The sequence below is a fragment of the Aythya ferina genome (genome assembly GCF_964211825.1).
Source record: "Aythya ferina genome assembly, chromosome: 7".
In the NCBI taxonomy this organism is placed as follows: Eukaryota; Metazoa; Chordata; class Aves; order Anseriformes; family Anatidae; genus Aythya; species Aythya ferina.
The window spans coordinates 28,888,255-28,910,740 of NC_140302.1; the positions used below are offsets into that span (position 1 = coordinate 28,888,255).

Consider the following 22,486-nt stretch of genomic DNA (forward strand, 5'->3'; position numbering starts at 1 on the left):
AAGTACATATAATCAATGTTTGTCAATAGCAGTTTTGCATCCTTTAATTTATCTTTCATGGATATAAAGCATGATGTTATTAGGATCCAGTCCATACCTTAATTCTGTTTGAGATTTGATGAATCAGGGCTCTATTAAAATTCAGTGCAAATCAGCTTACTCAAGGACACATTACATAAAGTTGTGCATTATCTAACTCCTTTCATCTTGCTGTCTTTCTAACTAGTTAAAGAATCTGGAATCCCTCAAATCTGAATGTGTGGCCACCAACAGATTAAATCTCAAACACGTTTTGCTTGTAGGCACCTGCTTAAATTATGCACGTGTGGCATAATTATCATACTTAAATTCTTTGTTTATTTCCTGATGTATGAAAACCACCTCATGATGCTCAGACTCCAAAGTGAGCAAACATCAGAGAGAGGGTTCCCTGGCATCCAAATTTCAGCACTTGCCACAGAGTCTGTAATCAAGTGCTCACATCTTACCTTTTTTCACCAGGAAAAATATCGTTCAGGGTGGGAAAGATTGAGCCCCTTGTGATTTCACTGTTTTCTTCCTCATATTCAACGTGTGGATGCCCTCTCCTTGCCGGATTTATTTATTGTACACTATTCAAGTCCTCCCAACAGGCAACCATATTCTTTTCCTCCTGGTGGTGTGGAATGTGCTCAGCTTTATAAACACGGAGAAAACAGGGACTGTGAATGTGGGCTGTGATCTTGAAGCACTCTATTTCTACTGGATTTCATCCTCATCCTTCTTCCTACTTGGCCTCTAAACTATTTGGGAGAAGAGTCTAGCTTTTCACTTGCTCTCTTAGTACATAGCACAAACAAGATCTGATCAGTTAAAAAAAAAAAAAAGGTTGGCATTTCTGTAATAGGGGGTTGTTTGTTCTTGTATTGTGATTTCCTCAGTTGCCACAATTGTAAATGTTTCAGCTTCTAGACACTGGGAGTTACTCGAGAATTTCAGTTTTTATCAAAAAATGGATCTCAAGTTCTCACATCTGTGGAAAAAATGCTTGAGAGCATGAGCCTTGATGTTTGAAACCTAGAAAATAATAAAAAGCATGTTTTCATGTTTCTAAAAATCTTATAATTTTAACTGGATCTCACTATTTTTTCAGGTGGAGGGGAGAGAAATAACTCTGACTCCTACCTATTTAAAATCATAGTAACAAAATAAAAATATTTCTAATACAAGCAAAATACTTTCTTTTGCCATTAGTTTATACTGTTTCCAGGTTTGATAATTACTGGTTTGAAACATTTACCAGCAGCCAATGCGGTGATTATCTGGACAGGATGCACTTATTTGATCAGGGCAATCTGTTGAACATTAAACAATATTTGAAGCACAGTTAATTATTTGTGCTGAATTAGCTCATCCTCAAATGATTGTGCCTCATCTGAAAAAACATAGGCAACAAGAAAAAACTAATTCCAGGACAAATAGAGCAGCGCAAGGATGGTTAATGGCGTTTTGTCCCTTCAGGTTCTCCCACTGATCCTTCTTCTAGGGAACACACATTTGTGCGTAAGTATGTTTTTATTTCTTGCTGCATGCCAGCCCTGTAGCTTGCTGAACCCTTCCTGGGCAGCTGGAGAGGGTAAGGAGCAGGGACTGCCCACCCACCTTGTCTCCAGGTAGGGCATGGGGATGGTTCTGGGCTGAGCACAGGTGCTCATGGTGCGGTGCCTCATGTACTAATGCAGCCACCACGGCTGCCATGAGGATGGGCTCACAGGTTGAAAAGCTCGGGCTTGAACTGTGCTCAGGCTAGGAGGTTTTGCAAGCTCTTTGGTTGAAGGTAAAATTTATCCCAACCATACATTTCAGAAGGCTGAGTGGTCATTGCTCTTAACTCTGGAGGTGTGTTAAAAACAAAACATCTGGCAAAGCAAGGCAGAGCCCTGCATGGGCAGAGCTGGAGGTATTACACCCAGTCTCTTCAGCTTATTTTTAGAGGAGAACGAAAGAATGGATTGTACCAAAGAAAAGTTGCAAGCTACTTTAAAAAAAAAAAAAAAAAAAAAAAAAAAAAAACAATTCTTTTGTTTCTCCAAGCACCGCAATCAAGTAGATTTCCTCATGAAAGACTTCCAGGTACCCTCAAACTCCCACTTTATAATGCCAATTCCTATGTATGATGATTTCGTATTTACTGAAACTAATTTCAAAATTTTAGATGTTGACTTGTTTAAATTGAGTCCTTTGGGAAAAATATGTAGCGAGGGGCTTTAATAGGTGATGAATCCTTTTGAAGAGCTTGGTGAGTTTATAAGCCGTTATTTTTGCAACACGCTAGGGTTTTTATTAATTAGTGTATCATCAGGACTATCCATCCACTGGCAGCGGTGGATGTGGCATACTTGATCCACTGACACATGACAGCTTATGGGAGGATCAGTTCTAGAGCAGCTCAGTGTCAGTCCTCAGGTATTGTGGGAACCCAGTCTGATATAAACTAGCCCACGATGAATTGGTTTGTTAATTCACACTCAGCAAGGCAGGTGTAGGTGCAGTCTTCGACAACGTGAAGCCTTGCACGGATTTTCCTGACTAGCTCTAAGTGTTAGATTAATTCATTTGCTTTGACAAGCCTTTTCTGACTCTGGTCTACATATTGCTGTGGAAAATGCAGTGCATGTCTCCCCCAGTCCTGAAAATTCATTAACATTGCTAAAATGCAAAAGCAATTCTGCTGTCACTGAAAAGCAGCACGACAGAATATTCAGCAGGCTAGTTTTTAATAAAACATGTTTTTTCTTCATAATTAATATAACAAGGTTTTCTGGCTTAGCACTTGGCATGAATCCCAGAAAAAAAAAAAAAAAAAAAGAGGGGAATGAGTCTCTGTGACGTGACCATTGCATGACAAACATGTTTTGAGAGGACATTTTGCCTTAATGATTTGTTCCAAAGAAGAATTTACACTAAAATACTTTGAATGAAAAAGTAAAAGAGTTTGCACATTGATCGAATTGTGGATCCCCCCTCCCATTCCTGTTTCTGTCCTTCTTTCCCATATTATCTCTTTTCACCATTCTCATTTTTATTCAAATATGGTTTTAGGAGTTTTTATAAGTAACACTCCTATTGTAACACTCCTATTAATAAGTGTTATTGGTGTAGTACAGAAGTCTAATACAGATTTAGACAGTAGCTCATATGAAGTTGGTTAAAATAGGACAGAAAAGAGCTGGGATATTTATGGATCCAGAGGGTTTGGAGGAGGGATGTAAGGCGACAATGTCCATTTGGTCTTTCATATTCTGAAGAGAAACTGATTTCATCTCCATGAATCCAAAGTATTTCCATGACGCATGAAAATGCATCACGAATGCAAGCAAAAGCAAAACTTGCTCCTTTACTTTAACATTTATGATGCAACTGTATAAAATATTGCCTTGAGATGTGACAGGTCTTCCCAGTTTTTGTTGGGAAGGGCAGGACTTGGAGCGACAGAAGTGGTCATTCACTGAATATTTTGGAACTTTGGAAAATTGATGCCTGCTTAGTAGTGATGGAGGTTTTGAAGTCACCAGCCATGTCCAGGTCAATAACTGAGTGCACATAGTAACAGAATGGGAAAGATTAAAGTTAAGATTAAGATTAATTCTAATATATTAATAACTGCAAAGAAAATTTTCATCACTGCCTATCTTTTAGCTGGCCCACAACTCATGTGAAACTGTTATCAGCAGCACAGTGCTTTCTATGTCTCCAGTGCTTGGAAAACCATATTTTAGGGTGAAAAGACCCCAAGTGTCTCTCTGACATCTTCTTATGGTGCTGTTTCTACCCACTCATGGATCCATCCCTGTAGCAAACTCCCATTTCTACTCCCCTCACCCTCTCCCCATCGCTGCACCTCTCCTCTGAGGGCCTTATGCTCCCTTGCACCATGACCAAACCACTGCAGAGAGGAGTGAGAGCTGACAATCCCCTCTCCATTTGCACCCCATCAGGTGCAATGCCCTTCTGCAGCGCTCGCCTAAATTTTCCTGATGCAGCAAAAAGCGAGGAAGCCCTGGGAGCGCCCCCAGCTAATTGTGCACTGCACGCTCCGGGAGGGACGCACGCCTCCCTGGCCCCCCAAGGCAATCAGCTTATGCCCTGAAGCATGCAGGTTGATATCCCCTGGAACTAAAGGGACTTAATGACTTTGCATAAGCTTTAAGTCTAGCAGCATAACCTGCGATCCTGGCACCGGCTGCCAAAGCGTTTGATAACACGGCGCATGCGTCAGTGCGACATTTCTGGCTCGTGCAGCCCCCTTGGAACAGCTCTTAGAGCTTCTCCTTGCTCTGGCATCCGATGCTGGCTCTGTTTTCCACCGGGGAGCCCACGCACACCTCGTCCACGAATGAGCAACTTTAAAACCAGCCAGCTGCTAGCAAGCCCTCTCCCTCAGTGCAAAGATTAACTTGGAAACTTTGATCTCTTGGAAAGCAGGAGCAGGTCGCGCCTGTGCGGAGAAGTGGGCCGGTTGCTGCAGCACCTGCGAGGGCCGTGCAGCTGCTCTTGTGCTGGGTCCCAATGGTTACTGTGTCAGGTGCTGCCCCAGGAAAGGTTCGCAACCGAATAATCAGGGAAATAAAGACATTGCATGTGAACTTCCCTGGGTGTCCCAGGACAGGTCAATAAGGAGCGTGACACCTACTCTGAGGCAAATGCTGCAGTTCAGCAGGAGGCAGGAGAAGGCTTGCTAGTAGAGAGGTGAAGAGCTCAGAGGTTTTGGTGGAATCCTTTAAGGGAACGGTTTCCCAGGCTAAAAATACAACATGTGCTGCATGTGTGCTCCAGATGATAATGTGTCCTGCTTTCATTATGCTTCAGCCATCGCCTTGGCTGAGAAATATAATGTCATTGCTGGAAAAGCCACTTTCCCTTGAAGTTCAAAGACTGTCACTATCCAAGATGGTTGCAGGCAAAAATCTGGCCGATTGTAAGAGCATCAGAACCGTTGATTCCCTCCTCCTTTGGCGAACAGCCCAGACAAAGGTTCCCACTGAGAGCTGTCAGCAGGATCAAGGGGTTCACGTGGAAAAGGCAGTAGTTGTGCCTGCCCTCGTGGCTCCTTCGTGCCGGATGTCAGTTGTGGATGGAAGTTGATCAAATAGCCGTCCTCGTCCTCCTGTGCAGCCCCGTGCCACCGCCTCCTCGGCTGCAGAGCCGTGCCGGCGCAGGGGAGAGGGGCGACGTTTGTGCTGCTGCTGTGGAGGCCGCTCCGTGGCAAGTTGCAGGAGAATTGCCACGAAGCGGTGCAATTAAGCATGCAGGCCAATTCATAGCAAGGTAGCTGAATTTTCGAACTCCTGTAGAGCTTTTGTTGGGAATTATGTGCGTGTACAGGGGCAGGTTTTGTCCCTCTGCTAGTCTGCCACACCAGCTCAAATAAGTACATTATTTGCTCTGGAATTACTTCTGGTTTGCACACATGCAAATCCACAGCCTAACCCTGGGTTGTCGCCTTTGTGCTGCCTGTTTCTCCACCTGCATTTGTGTTTTAATTATTCATTTTGATTGTAATAAGGGGTAGCAAATGTACCCGAGACACAATCAACAGTTCACTGCAGAATGCCCTTGGCAGCTGTAAATAATTTCCCTTGAATTTAGGGTCAAATCTTCCCAGCTTTATTCGGAAAGAATTGCCAGAGATTAACTGGACATTTTTGTCAGAGTTGGAGCTGCAGGATTCTGTCCTCAGACCAAGAAAGCTCCTGGTTCTGGCACTGCTGTTTGAAATCTATTATATTTCAATAGTCTTCCTTTCTTGAGGGATTGAAATAGAAAAATGGAGAGTATCCTATGTCTGCAGTGTTTAACCTTTGCGCAAAGCCTAATTAGCAAAGTTTGGTGGTTCTGTGGAGAAATGAAGCTTTAGTGAAGTCCTAACTATGACAATGATAATGACAACAAAAGTCAGGTGAAATTAAATTTTGAATTTCAGCCATTTTTCCACCTTTTTTTTTTTTTTTTTTTTTTTTAGGAGCCCTATAAATGTAATCGGCTCCACACTCAGCAACGAGCCAGTACCCACATAAAATGTCTCTCCTGGATTTTGTTTTTGCAGGGTTTCTTTTTTTTTTTTTCTTTTTTTTTTTTTTTACGAGCCTAAAGTCATAAAATTTAAAATTGCTCTCCGCCAGTTCTTCCAGCTTCATCCCCCGTCCCTGCGGACCCGCCGCGAGCAGGATCCAGCGATTTTATTCCCTCTTGAGAGAACGCACAAAGTATCAGTGTCGGGCTGCAGAAAGGAGACTGTTTGGTGAAACAAGCCCCACAGTCTCGTTTCTTTTCTCTCCCCCCCCCCTCCTTCTCCTCCTTTTGTTTGCATCCTGCTCCCGGCTGGGCGCAGTATTGCACCTCGTCGGAAGGACAAGATCCTCCTCTGCTGGCCGTGAGCAATACGGCACAGCGGGCGAAGGGCCCGGCCACATCGCCGTGCTGCCCTGCCTGCCTGCAGCCCCTCCTGGGCCCCCTTCCTGCAGCATCCCACATCCCACATCCCCTTATCACACCCCACATCCCCTATCGCATCTCCCGCATCCCACCTCCCTCATCCCACGTCCCCCATCCCACGTCCCACATGCCAGTGGGACAAGTTTCCATGCCCAGGAAGGGGCAAGCCCACACAGGAGGGATGGAGATGGGTGCTTCTCCAGCTTCTGCCATGTAACGCCATGGAAAGCTTCATGCAGGGAGCCAAAAGATTGAATTTGGCCCTGTGCTGGCTAGCGGAGGTGGAAATGAGTCTGAAGCAGTGTGGTCTGGTGGACCTCAGAAGGCCAGGTCTGCCTGGGGCTTTGTCCCCTACAAATCTATATCAGGCACGTGAAGGGAAAAGGGATAAAATGACCCACCAGGTTTGTGATAAAGATCAGGCTGATCTCCTGGACTTGTAAGGTGGCACGCTCTGTGTTGGGTGCTCCAGGAACATTTGTTCCAAACATTTGTGTTGTGGCAGCGGACAGCGGCCTTCATCCAAAGCTGGGAACCCAAATCTAGGGCTCAGCCACCCTAGAGCACAGGGCACTGTCTGCACTGAGGGAAACCTGGACATTTTCCAGGGCACCAGGTCATTGCAAGAGGTTTAGGGAGCCTGCTCTCTTACGAGTAGCTCTGCCCATGGGGGAAGGGTTGGAAGGGTAGCCAGGACAACTGGTATAGTGACATGCTCAGGATCCCTTATTTCTTCTGTTCTTGGTATTTCAGTCTTTCCCTTGGACACTGGGAGACTCCCAACTGTGCTCTGCAGCTGGGGGAAACTGAGGCACAGAAGAGCACAATGCCATCACCTCCACACCTCACACAGCTCGGGCTGGCACTCTTTGCCCTTCCCATGCAGGGCAAATGGCTGCCCTGCGTGCAGGGAAATTTTAGCAACCTCCTTAAAGACAAAAGCTGCTGCCCTGAAACTCTCTCCAAGACCATTAAGCTCAGGGCAGGAAGGGGCAGTGCTGAGGAGGGCACTGAGGTGCAGGCACCCAGGGAGCAGCTCCCTGCCTCCAGCTGTAGGGGGACACTCAGGTGTGAGCTCCAGGTGGCAGCCACAGGTGGGGGCTGTTCTGGGTTATTGGGGGCAGGTTCTTATTCACGGCTGCTTATTCATTCCTAGCCACAGTCTGGTGTTAGCTGAGAGTGTCTCTCTTCTGTACAGAATGCTTAATATAATGCCCAAGTAAGAAGTGTGTTTTTATAATTGATTACATCTGTAGCAATACATAGGTGTGTGTAATAACTGTGTGTCTATACAGTCTTCAGTATACATGTTAAATTGTCTGGAAATGTGTTTTCTTCTGACAAATCACGTGCAGGATGAAGCAGTGCAGCTCCAGATCTCCTCCTTCACACCCGCTGTTAGTATGTGCTCTCGTCGCAGCCAGGTAGCCCATCTGCAGCTGTGACTTACAGCAAGAGGGGACGAGTCCTGATGTGGCAGCAGTACATTTCCTTTCTGCCTCACTCAGTCTTCAAAGGCTGAGTGTTGTTTTCCTTCTCCTTCTGCTCCCTTTTGTTGTTTGCCCTTGATCACAAGCCAAATAGGAAAGGCTGGAGCCCTGTGTCAGAGGGTGAACGCATGGCATTTCCTTGCAGGAAGCACCAGAAATGTTCTCCTCTGTCCAAAGGCTGCTGATCACCTTCCAGCTTGGAGGGCTGGCTCCCCACATCTGGGTTGCTCTCTGCTCTATCCTGCCCAGCATCTCACAGCCCTTTACTCTGGCACCTGGCTGTGGTGCCATTAGGTAAATGCTCGGTGTGTGGCCACTTAATAAATAAAGGCAATTAACTTGTTTGGGACAAGTTTTTCATAAGCATGCTGCAAATTGTGCTAGATGGTCAGAAAAGCTGGAGCTCCCCCCAGGTTGTTGGGAGAAGCATAGGTTTTGGGGCCATTTTGATGATCTGTGAAAAGAGACCTTAAAAATGCAGCCTGGGTGACCCTGAAGTGGGTAATGAGCTTATCTGGATGTCCAGCACTGGGGCAAAGAGAAATCTGCCACAAGTTGTGCTGTAACTGTGCTCCAAGCTGGTTTTTGTTTTCAGAAACTGACTCTGCTCTTCTTTATCCCCTGCAGACCTCCTGGTTCTTCCTGGCTGACTTTCTGAATGGTAAGCAGATTTGATTTCTTCCACTGAAGCTCTGCATGCAGGCCTCACTGTTGGCAACCTGTTCTATCAAGATCCTTGGCTGGTGCCTAGCACTGAGTTTTTTTTAACTTTATGCATGGCTTTGTAATAGTTAAAATAAGGCTGGAGATCCTGAGAAGGTCTGTTGGGCTCTGGACAAGTAACACAGTCAGCACTTCCAGGCCTTCCCATGTGCTCTGTTGGTGCAGAAAACATCTCTGCAGTGGGTCCTGGTACAATGGGGCACAAAGCGTGGCTGCAGCAATGGTAATGGGGGATACCAAGAGGGCACCAGCAGCTTGCTGTGCTGTTCAAAGCCAGGAGTTCTCTGCTGCTCCGTGGGCCTCATGTGCTTGATGCAGGTTTGGGGACCTGCTGATGAGCTGGGTCTAGCACGTGGGCCACAGAGCAGAGGTCGTGGTGCTGGGCTGCAGAGCACACAGGAGGGTAAGGGAAGAGTCTGGTGCAGCTCAGTGCCAGCTGTGCATGAAAACTGAAGGTCAGATAAAGGATGGATAGCTTTCCCTTGCTGCACGCAACTAACTGTGGGACTTATTCTGGAACTTATGCAAGCAGGTTCAGAAAATATTCAATAGCTCCTGTGAGTAAAAAAATCATTGAAAGTGATGTAATGTTATGATATGGGTAAGAGAAATGCTGTGATGAATCTTAGAGGGGTGGGGGCTGTAGATAACTTGTGAGGACTTGTACCTGCTTTTGCAGCCTGTTTAATCTATGAGAGGATTGTGGTTTTATTGCTAAGTTTAGTAATCTTGTGGGCAAGTCCCATTCATTTTTTTTCTTGAATTTAGTGGCTCTTGTATCTGATCTTATAAATTATTAAACTAATTATGAGTAAATTAATTTACTAGTAAACTATTAAATTATTTTTCCCATCAAAAAAAAAAAAAAAAAAAAAGTGTGCCTCTCGCTATGCACTCCTTGTGCAACTACATGCCTCTTCATTCTGCTGGCATTTTGGTCCAGCCTGCGAGTCCAGCTGCCCTGTACCCATGCAGCACTGGTTCCTTCCCCAGACCAGTGTTGCTCTCCTCATAGGAGGCGTGTGGCAAACACCTTCCCAGATCAGTGCTTAGCTTCTGCAAGTACTCGTACTCCTTCAGCAGCCATCAGCAGACAATGCCCTCCAAAGGGTAAGTGCTGCAAAACTGCTCTTGTGTAACAGCCCCAAATTGTATGGAAGGAGTGAGGGCTTGGCTGTTAGCTGCTCCTATCCCTTCTGCAATTTCTTTCTGAAGCTGCAGATGCTCCCAGCCAAAACCCATGTGGAAGGGAGGAAATACCAAGAGGTCTGTGCAGGAGTAAATGGGAGACTTATTGTTTTTTGAAATACCATCAGGATTTCAGCCTCATAAAAATAACTTTACATTATTCACAGACCTGCAGACAAAAAGTATTTAGAGATGTGGCAGGAAAACTCATCCTCCTTAAATTAGGGCAGATTTCAGTCTATCCCTGGAGGTTCAGAGAGCTTGAATAAATGCCGGGCGCTTTCTGTGTTGGCAATAGGCTTTAACTTTGCACATCACTCATCTCGACAACTGCAGTCCAACAAAGTTACCTTGCCATTCAGGTCACTCGATGGCATCCTAATGCATCACTTTCCGCTCGGAACATTAGTCATGACTTGATCCAGGCAAGGTTTTGAAAACAGTGTGACTGCCGGCATTGGGATATCTGTTCTCCCCGCAAGAGAGAGTCCATGTAAGCTAATGAACAAGAGGATATTGATCAGAAATCCATTACTTGATTGACAGCTCTTGGCGACGTGAAAAAGTGCAGATGAAAGCTTGAGCAGTTTAAAAGATCACCCAGACCTCAAAGCTGATTTGAAGCTTTAAAAGTCAATCTCTGCCTATCAATTATGGGGGGATTTTTTTTGTACTACACAGAGGAAAGTTATTCTTTGAAAATTTGCATGCAGGATGTCTAATTTAATTTCATGTAATAGTCACATTTCAGTGACAAATGTCAGATCACTGCTTTTTTAAGCATGTTAAGGTTTTCCAGCACTTATAAAGAATGAGCACTCTGATTTAATAATATGTTTAAATCAACCAGAGTATCAGGCTGCATTAATTATGTGCTCAGATTAAAAAAAAATAATAATAATAGTGTTATTTTTGCTTTACTAAACCTATGGCTTGTTATGAATAATTTAAAAAATGGAATGGAAACACTTCTTAAGTAAGCGACGTGGAAGCCAAATAGTTATTTAGTGTTGAAGCAATGATAAACAGGAAGACATCTTTCAGTTTGATGTACCCAAGTCAGGGGTTTCTGTTCTTTCTTTTCTGATGCTTAATAAATGATTGATCCACCACTAAGGACTGACACTAATGTAACAAAATGAAGTGACACTATCATCATTTCTTGACACCATCCTTACACTGAGTAGTCAGTAGATGTTTCTAAAATAGCTTCACTATTTGTGCTTGTCGGGAGCACTTGTTTTTTCAGCTACTAGCTCAGCAAAGTCCTCTCTCGCCCCTGTAAAGCATGCTGGGCATGTCTGCAGCATGCTCTGAGCAGCTGTAACTCCCCTGTTCATCCTTCACAACTTTTACCAGGTATGTCTTTTATAGAAAAAAGGCTACCCTGTCTCTCTGAATAGTTCCTTAAAGCACCTGTGGAACAAAAAGCCAACACTCCCTGCTAAGATTTTGAAAATAAACAGGGAAACAAAATCAGGCTCCTTCACAATATTCCCTCCAACTCAAGTCCGCCTGCAAAATCTCCCCTCAGACAAAGTGAGCTCGCAGGCTGCATTTCAGGCAAAACCCTCTTTTTGTTTTCCTTTCTTAACTACATCACATTAAATTTAATTTTGTTCACCGTAGACAATGTCCTTATCTTCCAGCGAGATCCTTCTGTTCCTCAGCACGGCACACACTTCTGCAACACTTGCACACTGTCGAGACTTAGCTCCTGTGGAAATAATGAGCTGAGGAAAAGGAGTCTTGACTTGACATAGCAATAAATGAGGTGAAACTTTCCTCTCTTTTTTTTTTTTTTTTTTTTTTTTGGTGAGAAATGAGAGTTGGCATGTAGGAAGGAAAAAAAAAAAAAGACAAAAAAAAGACGGTTCTATTTTAATATGAAATATAAAACACCCATTGTACAAAAGTGGATTTTTTTTTTCAGAAGCAAAGAAAGAATAAAGATAAAGGCTGCAAGAGAATGAATGAGGAGAGAAAACTAAGATAATGTAGTCGATAATCAGTTCAAGGCAGAACATTATCCGTGGGGCCATCAGTCCGGCCCTAGGGGAGAGCTTTTTAAAATCTCTGCTCGCAGTTTAGCAGTGCTCATTACCATAGCTCGTCTCCGACACACCAGCGGGGCTTCTGCATGCCCACGCAATTCAGCCACCCCGAACACAGGCTGGCGAAGCGCCGGGGGATGCTCTGTGCCACATGTCCCATGGCATCGCGGGGACATTTTATCCTCAGAGGGGCTCTGTGGGCTCAGAAACTCGCTGCTCTCCCCCTGCCAGCAGCTGAGGTGCTGGGGATCAAAGCAGTGAGACAAAGGAAACCTCTTCTGCTCGCACGGCCTCAACCACTACGGGTGGCAGCCACCCGTGCCTCATATCCGTGCCTGCAGGGCCCCCCGCCACCAAAGGGCAAAGCTCCTGTGTCCCCACACCCTGAGCATCCTGGCAGGAGCCAGCACCTCCAGCAGCGGTGGCAAGGCCATGGCTGGGGACAGCCACACACAGAGGTGGCCTTGTAGCAGCTGTAACTCCTCCATGCGTCCATTCCCTTCTCCTCCCCACAGACGAGGCTGCTGATGACTACGAGTACTACGACGACAACACGCAGGCCGAGGAGGACCTCTTCCAGCAGACGCAGACCTCGGAGGACCCCGACTGGTTCGAGGAGTTCTTTGGCTACAGCGAACCCCAGCAAGGTGCTCCGGGGTGGGCAGGGGGGCAAGGATGGGTGAAATCCCAGTCCTGCGCTCACAGAGTGTGGCAGGCCTTGGCTGCCAGCCTGCTGGTGAAACGCTTGCATCAAAGGGATGAGTTAGGAGGATTGTTTGCTGTGTTCTCCTTTGTGTTTCTCTTGTAAGGAGCCTGTGTTTTATCTCTGGGTTTCACAGAATGGATTCTGATCAGGCAGAACATTTCTGATTGCTACTACAAAAAAACACAGGCTTATTTGTCTATAGACACTGCAAGACGTAATTGCTGTTTTCATGGGATATATGTTCTGTATTTATGCTGGGAACCAAATGTAGAGCAGGTTTCCTTTTATTATTTTTTTCCTATTTCTATTTTGCCAAACTTCAGGAGAGAAGGAAAGGGTCCTGTGGACTGCTCAGGGAACACAAGAGGGGAGGCAGAAGGCTGCCTGCAATGTCCCTTCTCATCCCCTGGTACAAGGGAAGCAGAGCTGGCACGAGGCTGGCCCTGCTCACCCCAACACTGGCTGCTCCAGCACAGTGGTATTTATACCCTGGGAGTATTACATAGCATAACAGCAATGGACAGCTTTTCCAGGGGAGTTCAAGTGCCATGCTGCAGCCAGGGCGATGCCAGATCCAGACACCACTGCACTAAGCACACAGAGGCAGATGCCCAGGGCCAGCTCTGGTCCTGAACATATCTGCTGCTCTCACTGCTGCAGAGGCAGATCTGCTCCACCACAGGCTTGTAAAGGGAGCTTGGGAGCTCCAGACCCAAAGCCATGAGCTCTTAGAGCTTACAGTAAGCTCTGCAGCAATTTGTAGCTGCTTCTGTGGCTGCTGAACCCGATGCATAAGCGTGGTGTGTGTTACACTGGATGCTGTGCCCAGCCTGCAGTACCATTAAAAAAAAAAGGGGGGGGGGGGGGAGGTGGAAACAAACAGGTGAGGAGGTAGAGAAGCTGAAAGGCAAACTAAAACCCCTCCGTTCTTACCCTAGCCGACCCGTGCTCCTCTGATCCCTGCAAGAACAACGGGCAATGTGAGAAGAGAGGAAGCAGCTTCAGCTGCATCTGCCCCAAGCCATACACTGGGACTACCTGCGAGAAAGGTAATCACTCCTTGCTGGCTGACGCTCCTTGTTCTCACAGCTGATGTTACTGCCATGGCTCTGTCAATAGAAGCAAGCACCGGAGCTTTATAAACCCACTGTTCACTGAGGTGAGGGTTTTAGCAGCCCGCTGCAGTCACATCAATATGTCTTGCACTTAGCTCATGGTCCAAACCCAAGTCTGTCTAAAGCAGTTATCAGTAACAATCTTCTGGTGTGCAGAAAGTGCACCTCTGTCCCCTCCCACCCAACGTGGACACTGGTGAGCTGCTCATTGGTCTTGCAGCTTTTTTTGCTGTAGGTGCTTGAACAAGAAGGAAAATCCCAATCCACGCTGCTATGTAGTATGGTGTGACAGCCGGGTGACCAGCTCCTGGGGTGTCAGGAGAAAGCACGGCTTCCCACCACCCTGCAGGGGCACAGCTCTGTGTGCACAAATGTGTTGAAGCAAAGTGTTTATCTGTTTCACGCAGTGAAGGACATGTGTGTGGAGAACAGCTGCGTCAGAGGAGACTGCCTTGTTACGCTAACCCCACCTTACTCTCAGTGCAGCTGCAGTCATCCCTACAAGTTACCGGACTGCCACCGCGGTGAGCACAGCCCCAGCAGAAGGGGCTCCCACTTTGTGGGGTGCTGTGTGGATGGTGGTGGGACTGGGAGGCGTTTCAGAGCTGCCCAGGCTGAGATGGCTGCAGGGAGATGGGATGGTTCTCACCATGTGTACAGCATGGTGGTTCAGTCACTAGCAAAATGCCCCATGGTGATAGGCATTTTGCAAGAGCTGATAAGAACTTCGATTTGAGGCTAAACAGGGGCTTTCCTGGATTTTCATGGGGGTGTGTGAGTGCCTGTGGAGCATCCGGAAGAGTCACAAGGCATTCTCTGTTTTCCACCTTGACAGCATCTTCACAATGCAGGCCAAACCCATGCAAGAATGGAGGGACCTGCATACGGCACAAAATCAGATCAAAGTTCACCTGCGAGTGCCCTGAGCCATTCAGAGGGAGGTTCTGTGAGATCGGTACGTCACGGTCCCTGGGGAGGCTGGGGCTAACCCTCCATGGGCCACCTTCACCCTGCAGCCAAGCTGACCAAGGCCTTCCTCACCAAGAGCCTGACCACCAGCCTCCTTGAGGAAGGTGTCAGGGGAACAGGCTGAGCTCTGCGGCCTCCATCAGCCAAGGGGATCAAAGCTATTCCCATACTGATGTTTTCTGAGCTGTGCTTCAGCAGGCTCTCACTGGTAGAACATGAGTGAGCACGTGCTCTCCAAGGCTTCTATGTGACCCGTGGGGAAGGAACATCGGGTTTTCCTTAAACACCAGAAAGATGAGGTATGGAAGGTTCACAGTCGGTTGTCTGTGCCTCCCCAGGCTGAGGACAGCCACTGATACATGGTTGGGTGGTCCTTGCCATGCAACAAGGTTTCAGGTGTTTGAAGTCAGTCAAGCCTGGACAGATGCTGGGATATAACTCTTGTTTCTGGCCTGTCTAGGACAAGAGGTATCGCTATGTGACTCAGTGGGTCCTTCTAATCCCCCATCAAGTTAACGTAAAGCAAGCAAGGGAAGAAAGAGGAGCCACTTCAGGCAAGGAACAACTTTTTATAAAGACTTTTTCATATCAACGTTGTCTTCTTACAGGATTGGATGACTGTTATGAAGAGGACTCCCTTGGGTACAGAGGAAGAGTGAACCAAGCCGAGAATGGCAAGACCTGCCTGCACTGGAATTCCCATTTGCTCTTGGACTACCCTATTAATGCATTTATGGAGGATGCTGACTCTTACGGCATCGGAGAACATAACTTCTGCAGGTAATATTTTGAAGAAGCAGCTGTAGAGGCCAGTATCAAAGGGATCCCTGAGTACAAACCGCTCCCAGGAATTTGGCAAACTGAGGATGTTAAAATCTCATATATTTCTAGACAGTACCTGTTTATAAAACACGAGGATGTTAGGGCTGCCTTCCCTAAGTCACTGCACTGAAGTGAGGCTTCCAGAAGCAGCTCTCAATTTCCCTTGTTTTTTACAGGAATAAGATAGATAAGGGGACAGTAAAATGGCAGAAGCGGCACTCTCTTTTCTTAAGTATCTTCTTTGTCAAATCTTATGAAAGAGTAGCTCTCAAAGCCTGGCTCTCTTACGGGAGCATGAGGCCACTCCCTTAAGCATCCTTAGCTCCTTTGCACAGTTTTGTGGAGATTTCCCCACTCTGGCTGATGCTCAGCTGTTCCCTTCAGGAATCCTGATGAGGATCAAAAACCCTGGTGCTACATCACAAAAAATGGCAAAGTGGAGTGGGACTTCTGTGACATTTCACCCTGCTCAGGAACAGGTAGAGTAACGAATTAGAAGTGAGTTGTTTGGCAGTGTGTAGGTGTCTGGATGAGCAGGTCACCACCTGTTGCTTAACTCCTCCTGTGTGATATTATCTCTGGATTACCCATCTTCTGCCTCTTCCAACACAGCTCAGGAGAGCCAATGGACCACAGACAGCCTAGAAGACCCAAGCGAAACAAATTCAGGATTCAAAACATGTGGACAACCAGAAGGTCAGAGGGCACTCAAGAGGATCTATGCTGGAGTTAAGACTACAGCTGGCAAACATCCCTGGATGGTGTCTCTGCAGAGAAAGACTACAAGAGGCAGCAGACATATCTGTGGTGGAGTGCTAATTAAATCATGCTGGGTTCTTACTGCTGGACACTGCCTTATGTAGGTGCTTGTCCTATGCCTAGGGTAGATAAACATAAAGAAAAAAAAAATAGGATGGCAGTTATAGCTTGGAATTCTAATGATTTACAATCCAAATTATTTCTGGGAATCAAGCTGAAAGGAAAACATACAAAAAGAAAGAACATGCACATGAAATATATATAAATATATATGAAAAAATGGTGTTTACTGGAATTACAAATTAAACTTACACCTCACTCATCTAAAATGAGCCAAAATAAGTGTATGAGAGGAAAACAGGAGGATTATGAAAAGGTTTTACAATATTTGAAAGAAGGGATCCATGAAAACCTCAGGGAATATTGGGATACCATGATCAACATCACAAATGGCATCATAGTTAAGATCTCCAGAAGAACACAAACATGCTTTGTCCTTCCAATTGTTTATGTGTCAGCTAGCTCAGAAAATGACATTTCCTTGAGCATTTTTTTTAAGAGGTTGGAAGCCACTAGCCTTGGAAACTGGTAAATTACACTCCAGAGATCATTCCAGCACAGATGATTTTAAGTATGCTTAGACAATGGCAAAGGATTGTAATCCCGTGGCTCTGAGCTACTACTCAACATCACAGCCATGGAAATAGACTATTTGTACACTGCTAGTCTGCCCCAAAATAAAAAGAAGAAAAATATTAAATTAAAAAGCAATAATAAAAAATTAAAAAGTATGTTCATGCAGCTTTAGCTCATTTTATTTAATGACTGCAACAAGTTAAGAGCACACGTATTGTCCAACGCTAGAATTTTCTTGACCAAGTCCCGTTATAACAATCTTAATCTTCTGGTCATGCTCTACGACAGGAAGCAATGTCTTGACTTCCAGATACTACAGCTTCAGGTTTTCACCACTGATATACAAGGTCTGTAACGTCTGCACCACCACAATAGCTAATGTTATTTACTTTACTCTTTTTTGCAGAGAGCTAGCAGAAAAACACCAAGTGGTCCTTGGAAAGCAAGACCTCAGGAAGAGGGAACATCAAGAGCAAATATTTGATGTGGAGAAGATCATCGTACATCACAAATACAGAGAGAAGGGCGATGTCCCATACAACGATATTGGTAAGATCCTTTTATTAAATATGTCTCAACTCTAAAATCAGTTACCTGAAGTGCCTCTCTACAACTGAAGTCAGTATAAAATTCCACTCCTAGAATGTATTTTGTAAATTATTAGGTCAAATTATGGATTATACCCATGTGAAACTTTGGGATGTGAATTGTGTTGGGCAGGGGCAAATCCCTGTGTGTGGGGACTAAAAAAAATAAGGACAGATCCAGCATGTAGTGTGAACTGTATGTCAGCACAAGCCCCTGTGCCATGGGGTTGTGGCACAGACTGATAATGATAGCTAAGGATTAAAATCAAAATACAAGTTACAAATACTTTTATCTTGTCTCCAGCATTACTGAAGTTGAAGCCAGTTGATGGTCACTGTGCCGTGGAATCAAAGTATGTGAAAACAGTGTGTCTGCCTAACTTCTACTTTCCCGTTGGGACTGACTGCTTCATTTCAGGATGGGGCGCAACGGAGACAGGTACGTGAGCCCGTGAGGGCTGGCTGCGTTTTTTCAGAGAGTTCTGAAAAAAATCTCCCCCGCCCCTTTATTTTTGTTTGGCTTGGTTTGTTTTTTTGCTTGCCACCTGAGACACCATAGCATGGTTTCATCTGGAGCCAGCTATAGAAGTACGAAGGTATTGAGAAAGACTATTGTATACTTTGTGAGTTTCAAGACAAGACTAAGACAGGCTGGAACTTTCACATGGTTTTCCAGCCCATTGGGTCAGATAAAGCTTTTTAGAAGCAGCATCTGGATCTTCAGATGTGCTGGAAAATAATATAAAAAAAAAAAAACACTAAGGCTTTTCAAGTTGAACCAGCTCTATCCAAAACCTTTCTTGCCCATAGTAAATCCTGAGGGGAGAAATTACTATGCTTAAATAAAAGATAATGCCAATTTTCTGAAAAATGCATTTTCTCATGTTCTGATTGATGTGTTGCTGTAAAGCAGCAGAAGGAAGATGTGTCACTGAGGCTGCAGTAGGTGTCCTAGTGCTTTGTGACTGATACAGCCTGATATGATACACAGGACCAAATTCTCCCTTCTGATGTAACTCTCATTGAAGTGCACAAGAGACAAGCACGTACATTTGATCAGAATGCACCAACAGAATTTAATGGACATTTTTTAAAAGTTCCAAATAAAAAGTCTCTCTTAAAAAGTGAAGGGGGAATTTTATTATTATTTTTTCCCTAGAAAGAATATCAAGTATCCTGTATGTGCTCAAACTAGATGGCTCCTTCTTTGAGCAGAGCTATTATTAGCATTTCAGGAAATCACTGCAGAAATAGAATATTTCCTGAATCTCAGGCAGAACCAAACTTATAAACCACCTTTAATTATCTACAGATGTAGTGCTTTGAAACTTTGGCTATTGCCTTTAGATGTCAAGTTATGTCTTTAGATTCCCTGTAATTAATCATTGCCTTTAAATATTGCATGACTTTCAGTTTTCATCTGTTTCATTAGTCTATGTGTTACAACATCTAATGGCACTAGTCTGAGAAGTGCTGAGCAGCTCTAAGTCCCGCTGGGACCAGTGGGAGCTGCAGACCACCAGCACCTTTGAAAAGCAGGATACCTCTGACAGGTGTAGAGCTGATCTGAGCCAAATGCTGAATACCTGACTTCGCTTTTGTTCAGGCAACAGCTCAGTGTCCTGAGTGAAGCCTCCAGGCTCAAACTCTAACCCTTATCAATGCAGACATGCTTCTTTTCTTCCCAGGCTAGACTATGCACCCTTCCCTGTTCTTACCCTTTCCCATAGAAATGGCAAGCAAGCTCGTATTTTGAACAAAGTCAACATGTAACAGGACTGGGAGGAAGGTGACTCTTTTTTTTTTGGTGTACATCCTGCAGATGATATATCCCATCAGCTGCTAGATGCCAATGTCAAGCTGATTTCACAGAAGCAATGCAATGCGCCTAGCGCATATGATCAGCTACTGGATGAAAGCATGTTTTGTGCAGGAAATCTTCGGAGACCCAGAGCTGATTCTTGTCAGGTCTGTTGCTTTTTCTGTATTTGAACACTAATTTTTCGTGTAAATAGTCAGGCTGTGCAGAGTAATAGCTTTGGCAGGGTACTGAATATGTATCTGTTTCTCCCATCAGTGTATTATTTCAACAGCCATCATCTTTCTTCAGTACAGTCTGAGACATATGCCCCTAGAGCTAATGTCTTCACTGTCAGCCACAGGCAGATCTATGGGATCTAGAGACTAGCCTGGGAAGTTTGGCTTCTGAGGCATTTTGTCTTAATAACTTGAAAATTTGCCTTTTTTTTCCTCTCAATTCTATTACAGCCACTACCATGAGGAACAGTTCTAATCTGATCTTCACTATCAGAGCTAATACTTACTGGGCAAGTCAGCTAGGGCAAACATGAAGTCAGTTCATATTTATACTGTTGTAAATCTGGGGAGGAGATTGAACAATGGTTCCTGAGGTGAAAACTAGCACCGCAAGGATACTTAGCCATAGAAATCACTGAAAACAAAAACTGAAAACTGCCAACCAGCTCAGAATAATTATTTTTGTTATTGTTATCTGAGGGGATCAGTGGTAAAGGGATGATGGTGTGGGGAAGATCGTGTGTTCAAGATCAAGTGTGTTCTTTTATGCTAAGTATCGCATCTTTGTCTTTCTGGGTTCAAATTCTGAATGCCCGGTACTTTCATGCCTGGGAAATTTCATTTGACTTTGTCAGATATATGTCACAGACTTAAACAGAAATTTACGTCCAAAAAAGTCTAGTGTTGTATTACCTGGATCCAGAACTGCAAGCCTACTCAGGAACTGAGCAGCACCTGCTGATACATCATTCCAGTTTCAAGGTCTTTTGATGAGAGAAGGGAATTCTTATAGTGGTCAATGTTTTGCTTCACATTTTGAACTAATTTTGTATGCTTTTTCTTATTAGGGAGACTCTGGAGGCCCTCTAACTTGTGTAGAAAACGGCTCCTACTATGTGTATGGCATTGTGAGCTGGGGTGATCAGTGTGGATTAAAAAACAAGCCAGGAGTTTATACTCAAGTGCCAACATTTCTCAGTTGGATTAAATCCAAAATTCGGTCAGAGTCAAGATCATTTCAGTAGGAATGGCAAAAGGTATTAAATCCTGTTGAAAAAAATGTATCTAAATCTATTGGATAATTATTGATTTTTTTGCAAGTTTTACAAGTAGAATTATACATTTTTTGTCCAATGATTCTGTAACCATATATAGAAATTTGGAAAATGGGATTGGTATTAAATCGGGATATAAAAAGTAGAGATCTGCAAGCAAAGATTCAATTCCTTTAAATAGTAATCTCTCTCATCTGAATTCCAGGGTTTACAACCTTCTCTAAGCAGCTACCTAATCTATCTATAGCAACCTCTCCTAGTTTCTAATGAGCTAATCTTGATATTTTGTTTTGAAAGATTTGAAATAGATTGAATAACTGAAGTGATCCGAATACATCCTGTTGCTCAAGAACAAATTCTCTGTTTGCTAAATGACAGGCCATTGGTTAGTCAATAACTTTGCTTCCACTGGCCCTTGTCTTGTTCATCTGTTAAGCCACCAAAATCATGCTTTTGTATTCTCTTAGGTCAATGGTACCAATAGTAATGTGAAAAACTCCAAAGGTTAGAAGTATGAATAAGTCTGACAAATCTGGTTCCAATAAAAATGATTTTATATTCTACCAATCTGGTTCATTCATCTGTAGTACAAAGCTGAGCCTGCCAGTCATCTAGTATTAATTTCATTTACAGCTTTAAATAAATACCAGCCTCTGTAATTCATACAATGATAAATCACAAAGTATCCATGCAAAAATTAGAAAGATCAATTATAAATTGCAATGTCTAGCTTGCTTTTTAAAACAACAACAAAAAAAATCTTAGATGCCATCTATTGTGCTTTCCAGAAAAAATGGAAAAGCTACAAGATTTGCAGGATAAGATGAAAATCTATTTGTATCGTGTCATGTTTCTGTTTACTTGTACAGTTGCATTTTCCTTCTCTTGACTTGCAGAATTTCTGAAGCATCAGGATTGACTGTGACCTGCTGAGATCCTTCTGCCCCCAGTTGGTCCTGTAATAAGATCAGACAACTAAATTGTGAGAACAGCCAATAGACAGGAGAAAGCTTTAACTATTATTCTGTAAATATATTTACAAATTAAAAATTACCAGAAACAACTGGACAAAATCTGAATTACTGCTCTGAACTGAGGACATCTCTGCCATGGAAAAGCGAATACCTGACCCATTCATGTAAGTTAAATGACACACATATCCAAGGACAGAATGTGCTCAAGGCCTAACTTCTAAATTGAGCCTTAAATAGCGAGTAATCTAGCAAGTTCCAAGTGAATTGCACACCTGTAGATTTCCCTGGGACCATCAGATCATTACCACTCATAGGGCTTAAGATGACACTGCCTGCAGTCCCCACTGCCTGCATTGCTCAACCATAGTTATAATTTATTTCCTGAGTAGCTTCTCAGATGGGGATGTAAGTCATGGGTATGTCCTGTTTCTTTTGTGTTGGCTTATTGTTTGACTTGTTGCCAAAGTTAAAACTTAAATGAAACAAGTATTTAAAGTGCAGAGCTTCTCTTTTACTGTAACCTAATGCTTCCTAACTGCAGGGGTTACAAGATCCCTGTATGGACTTTTGTTCTATTATGCTGGGAAATTGCAGGCTGGGAGCCATGCTATGGAGGTGAGGGAGAAGGAAAACCTGGGGAAGAAACAAGTTTGTAATTTCTTGCAGCTTGGGACGGACAGAGGTGGAGGAAGCTGGAGCAAAAAGCTTCCCACAGTACGCTTTATGTTCTTAGGAATCTACAATGAGCTTGTCAATACAGCTGTCAGTGGAGATTACAGGGTAACAAGGATGTGTCTTGCCAAAACTAGGAAAAGAGAAAGGGAGTTGCACAGGGAGTCCTTTCCAACTGCAATTTTGCTCTCTGTGGATATAGCAGGACACTTTGAGATCTGCCAA

The 22,486-nt window shown here is 44.2% G+C and overlaps 2 protein-coding genes across 2 annotated transcripts in view; one reads left to right on the plus strand and one right to left on the minus strand.

The window, feature by feature from the left end:
• Positions 1-1,403: 1,403 nt before the first annotated feature.
• Positions 1,404-22,087, plus strand: HABP2 (hyaluronan binding protein 2). Its single transcript, XM_084526249.1, has 14 exons — positions 1,404-1,542; positions 8,592-8,625; positions 12,445-12,576; positions 13,574-13,684; positions 14,158-14,274; positions 14,586-14,705; positions 15,328-15,499; positions 15,926-16,020; positions 16,154-16,400; positions 17,343-17,485; positions 17,828-17,962; positions 19,346-19,491; positions 20,409-20,597; positions 21,512-22,087. The coding sequence occupies exons 1-13, from the start codon at positions 1,474-1,476 to the stop codon at positions 20,583-20,585; spliced, it is 1,698 nt and encodes a 565-aa protein (XP_084382375.1). The 5' UTR covers positions 1,404-1,473; the 3' UTR covers positions 20,586-20,597; positions 21,512-22,087.
• Positions 20,604-22,486, minus strand: part of NRAP (nebulin related anchoring protein) — a 49,572-nt gene continuing 47,689 nt past the window's right edge. The window contains exon 42 of the mRNA XM_084526248.1: positions 20,604-21,571. Within this exon, the coding sequence (XP_084382374.1) occupies positions 21,473-21,571 (99 nt within the window). The 3' untranslated portion in view covers positions 20,604-21,472. The remainder of the gene's footprint in view (positions 21,572-22,486) is intronic.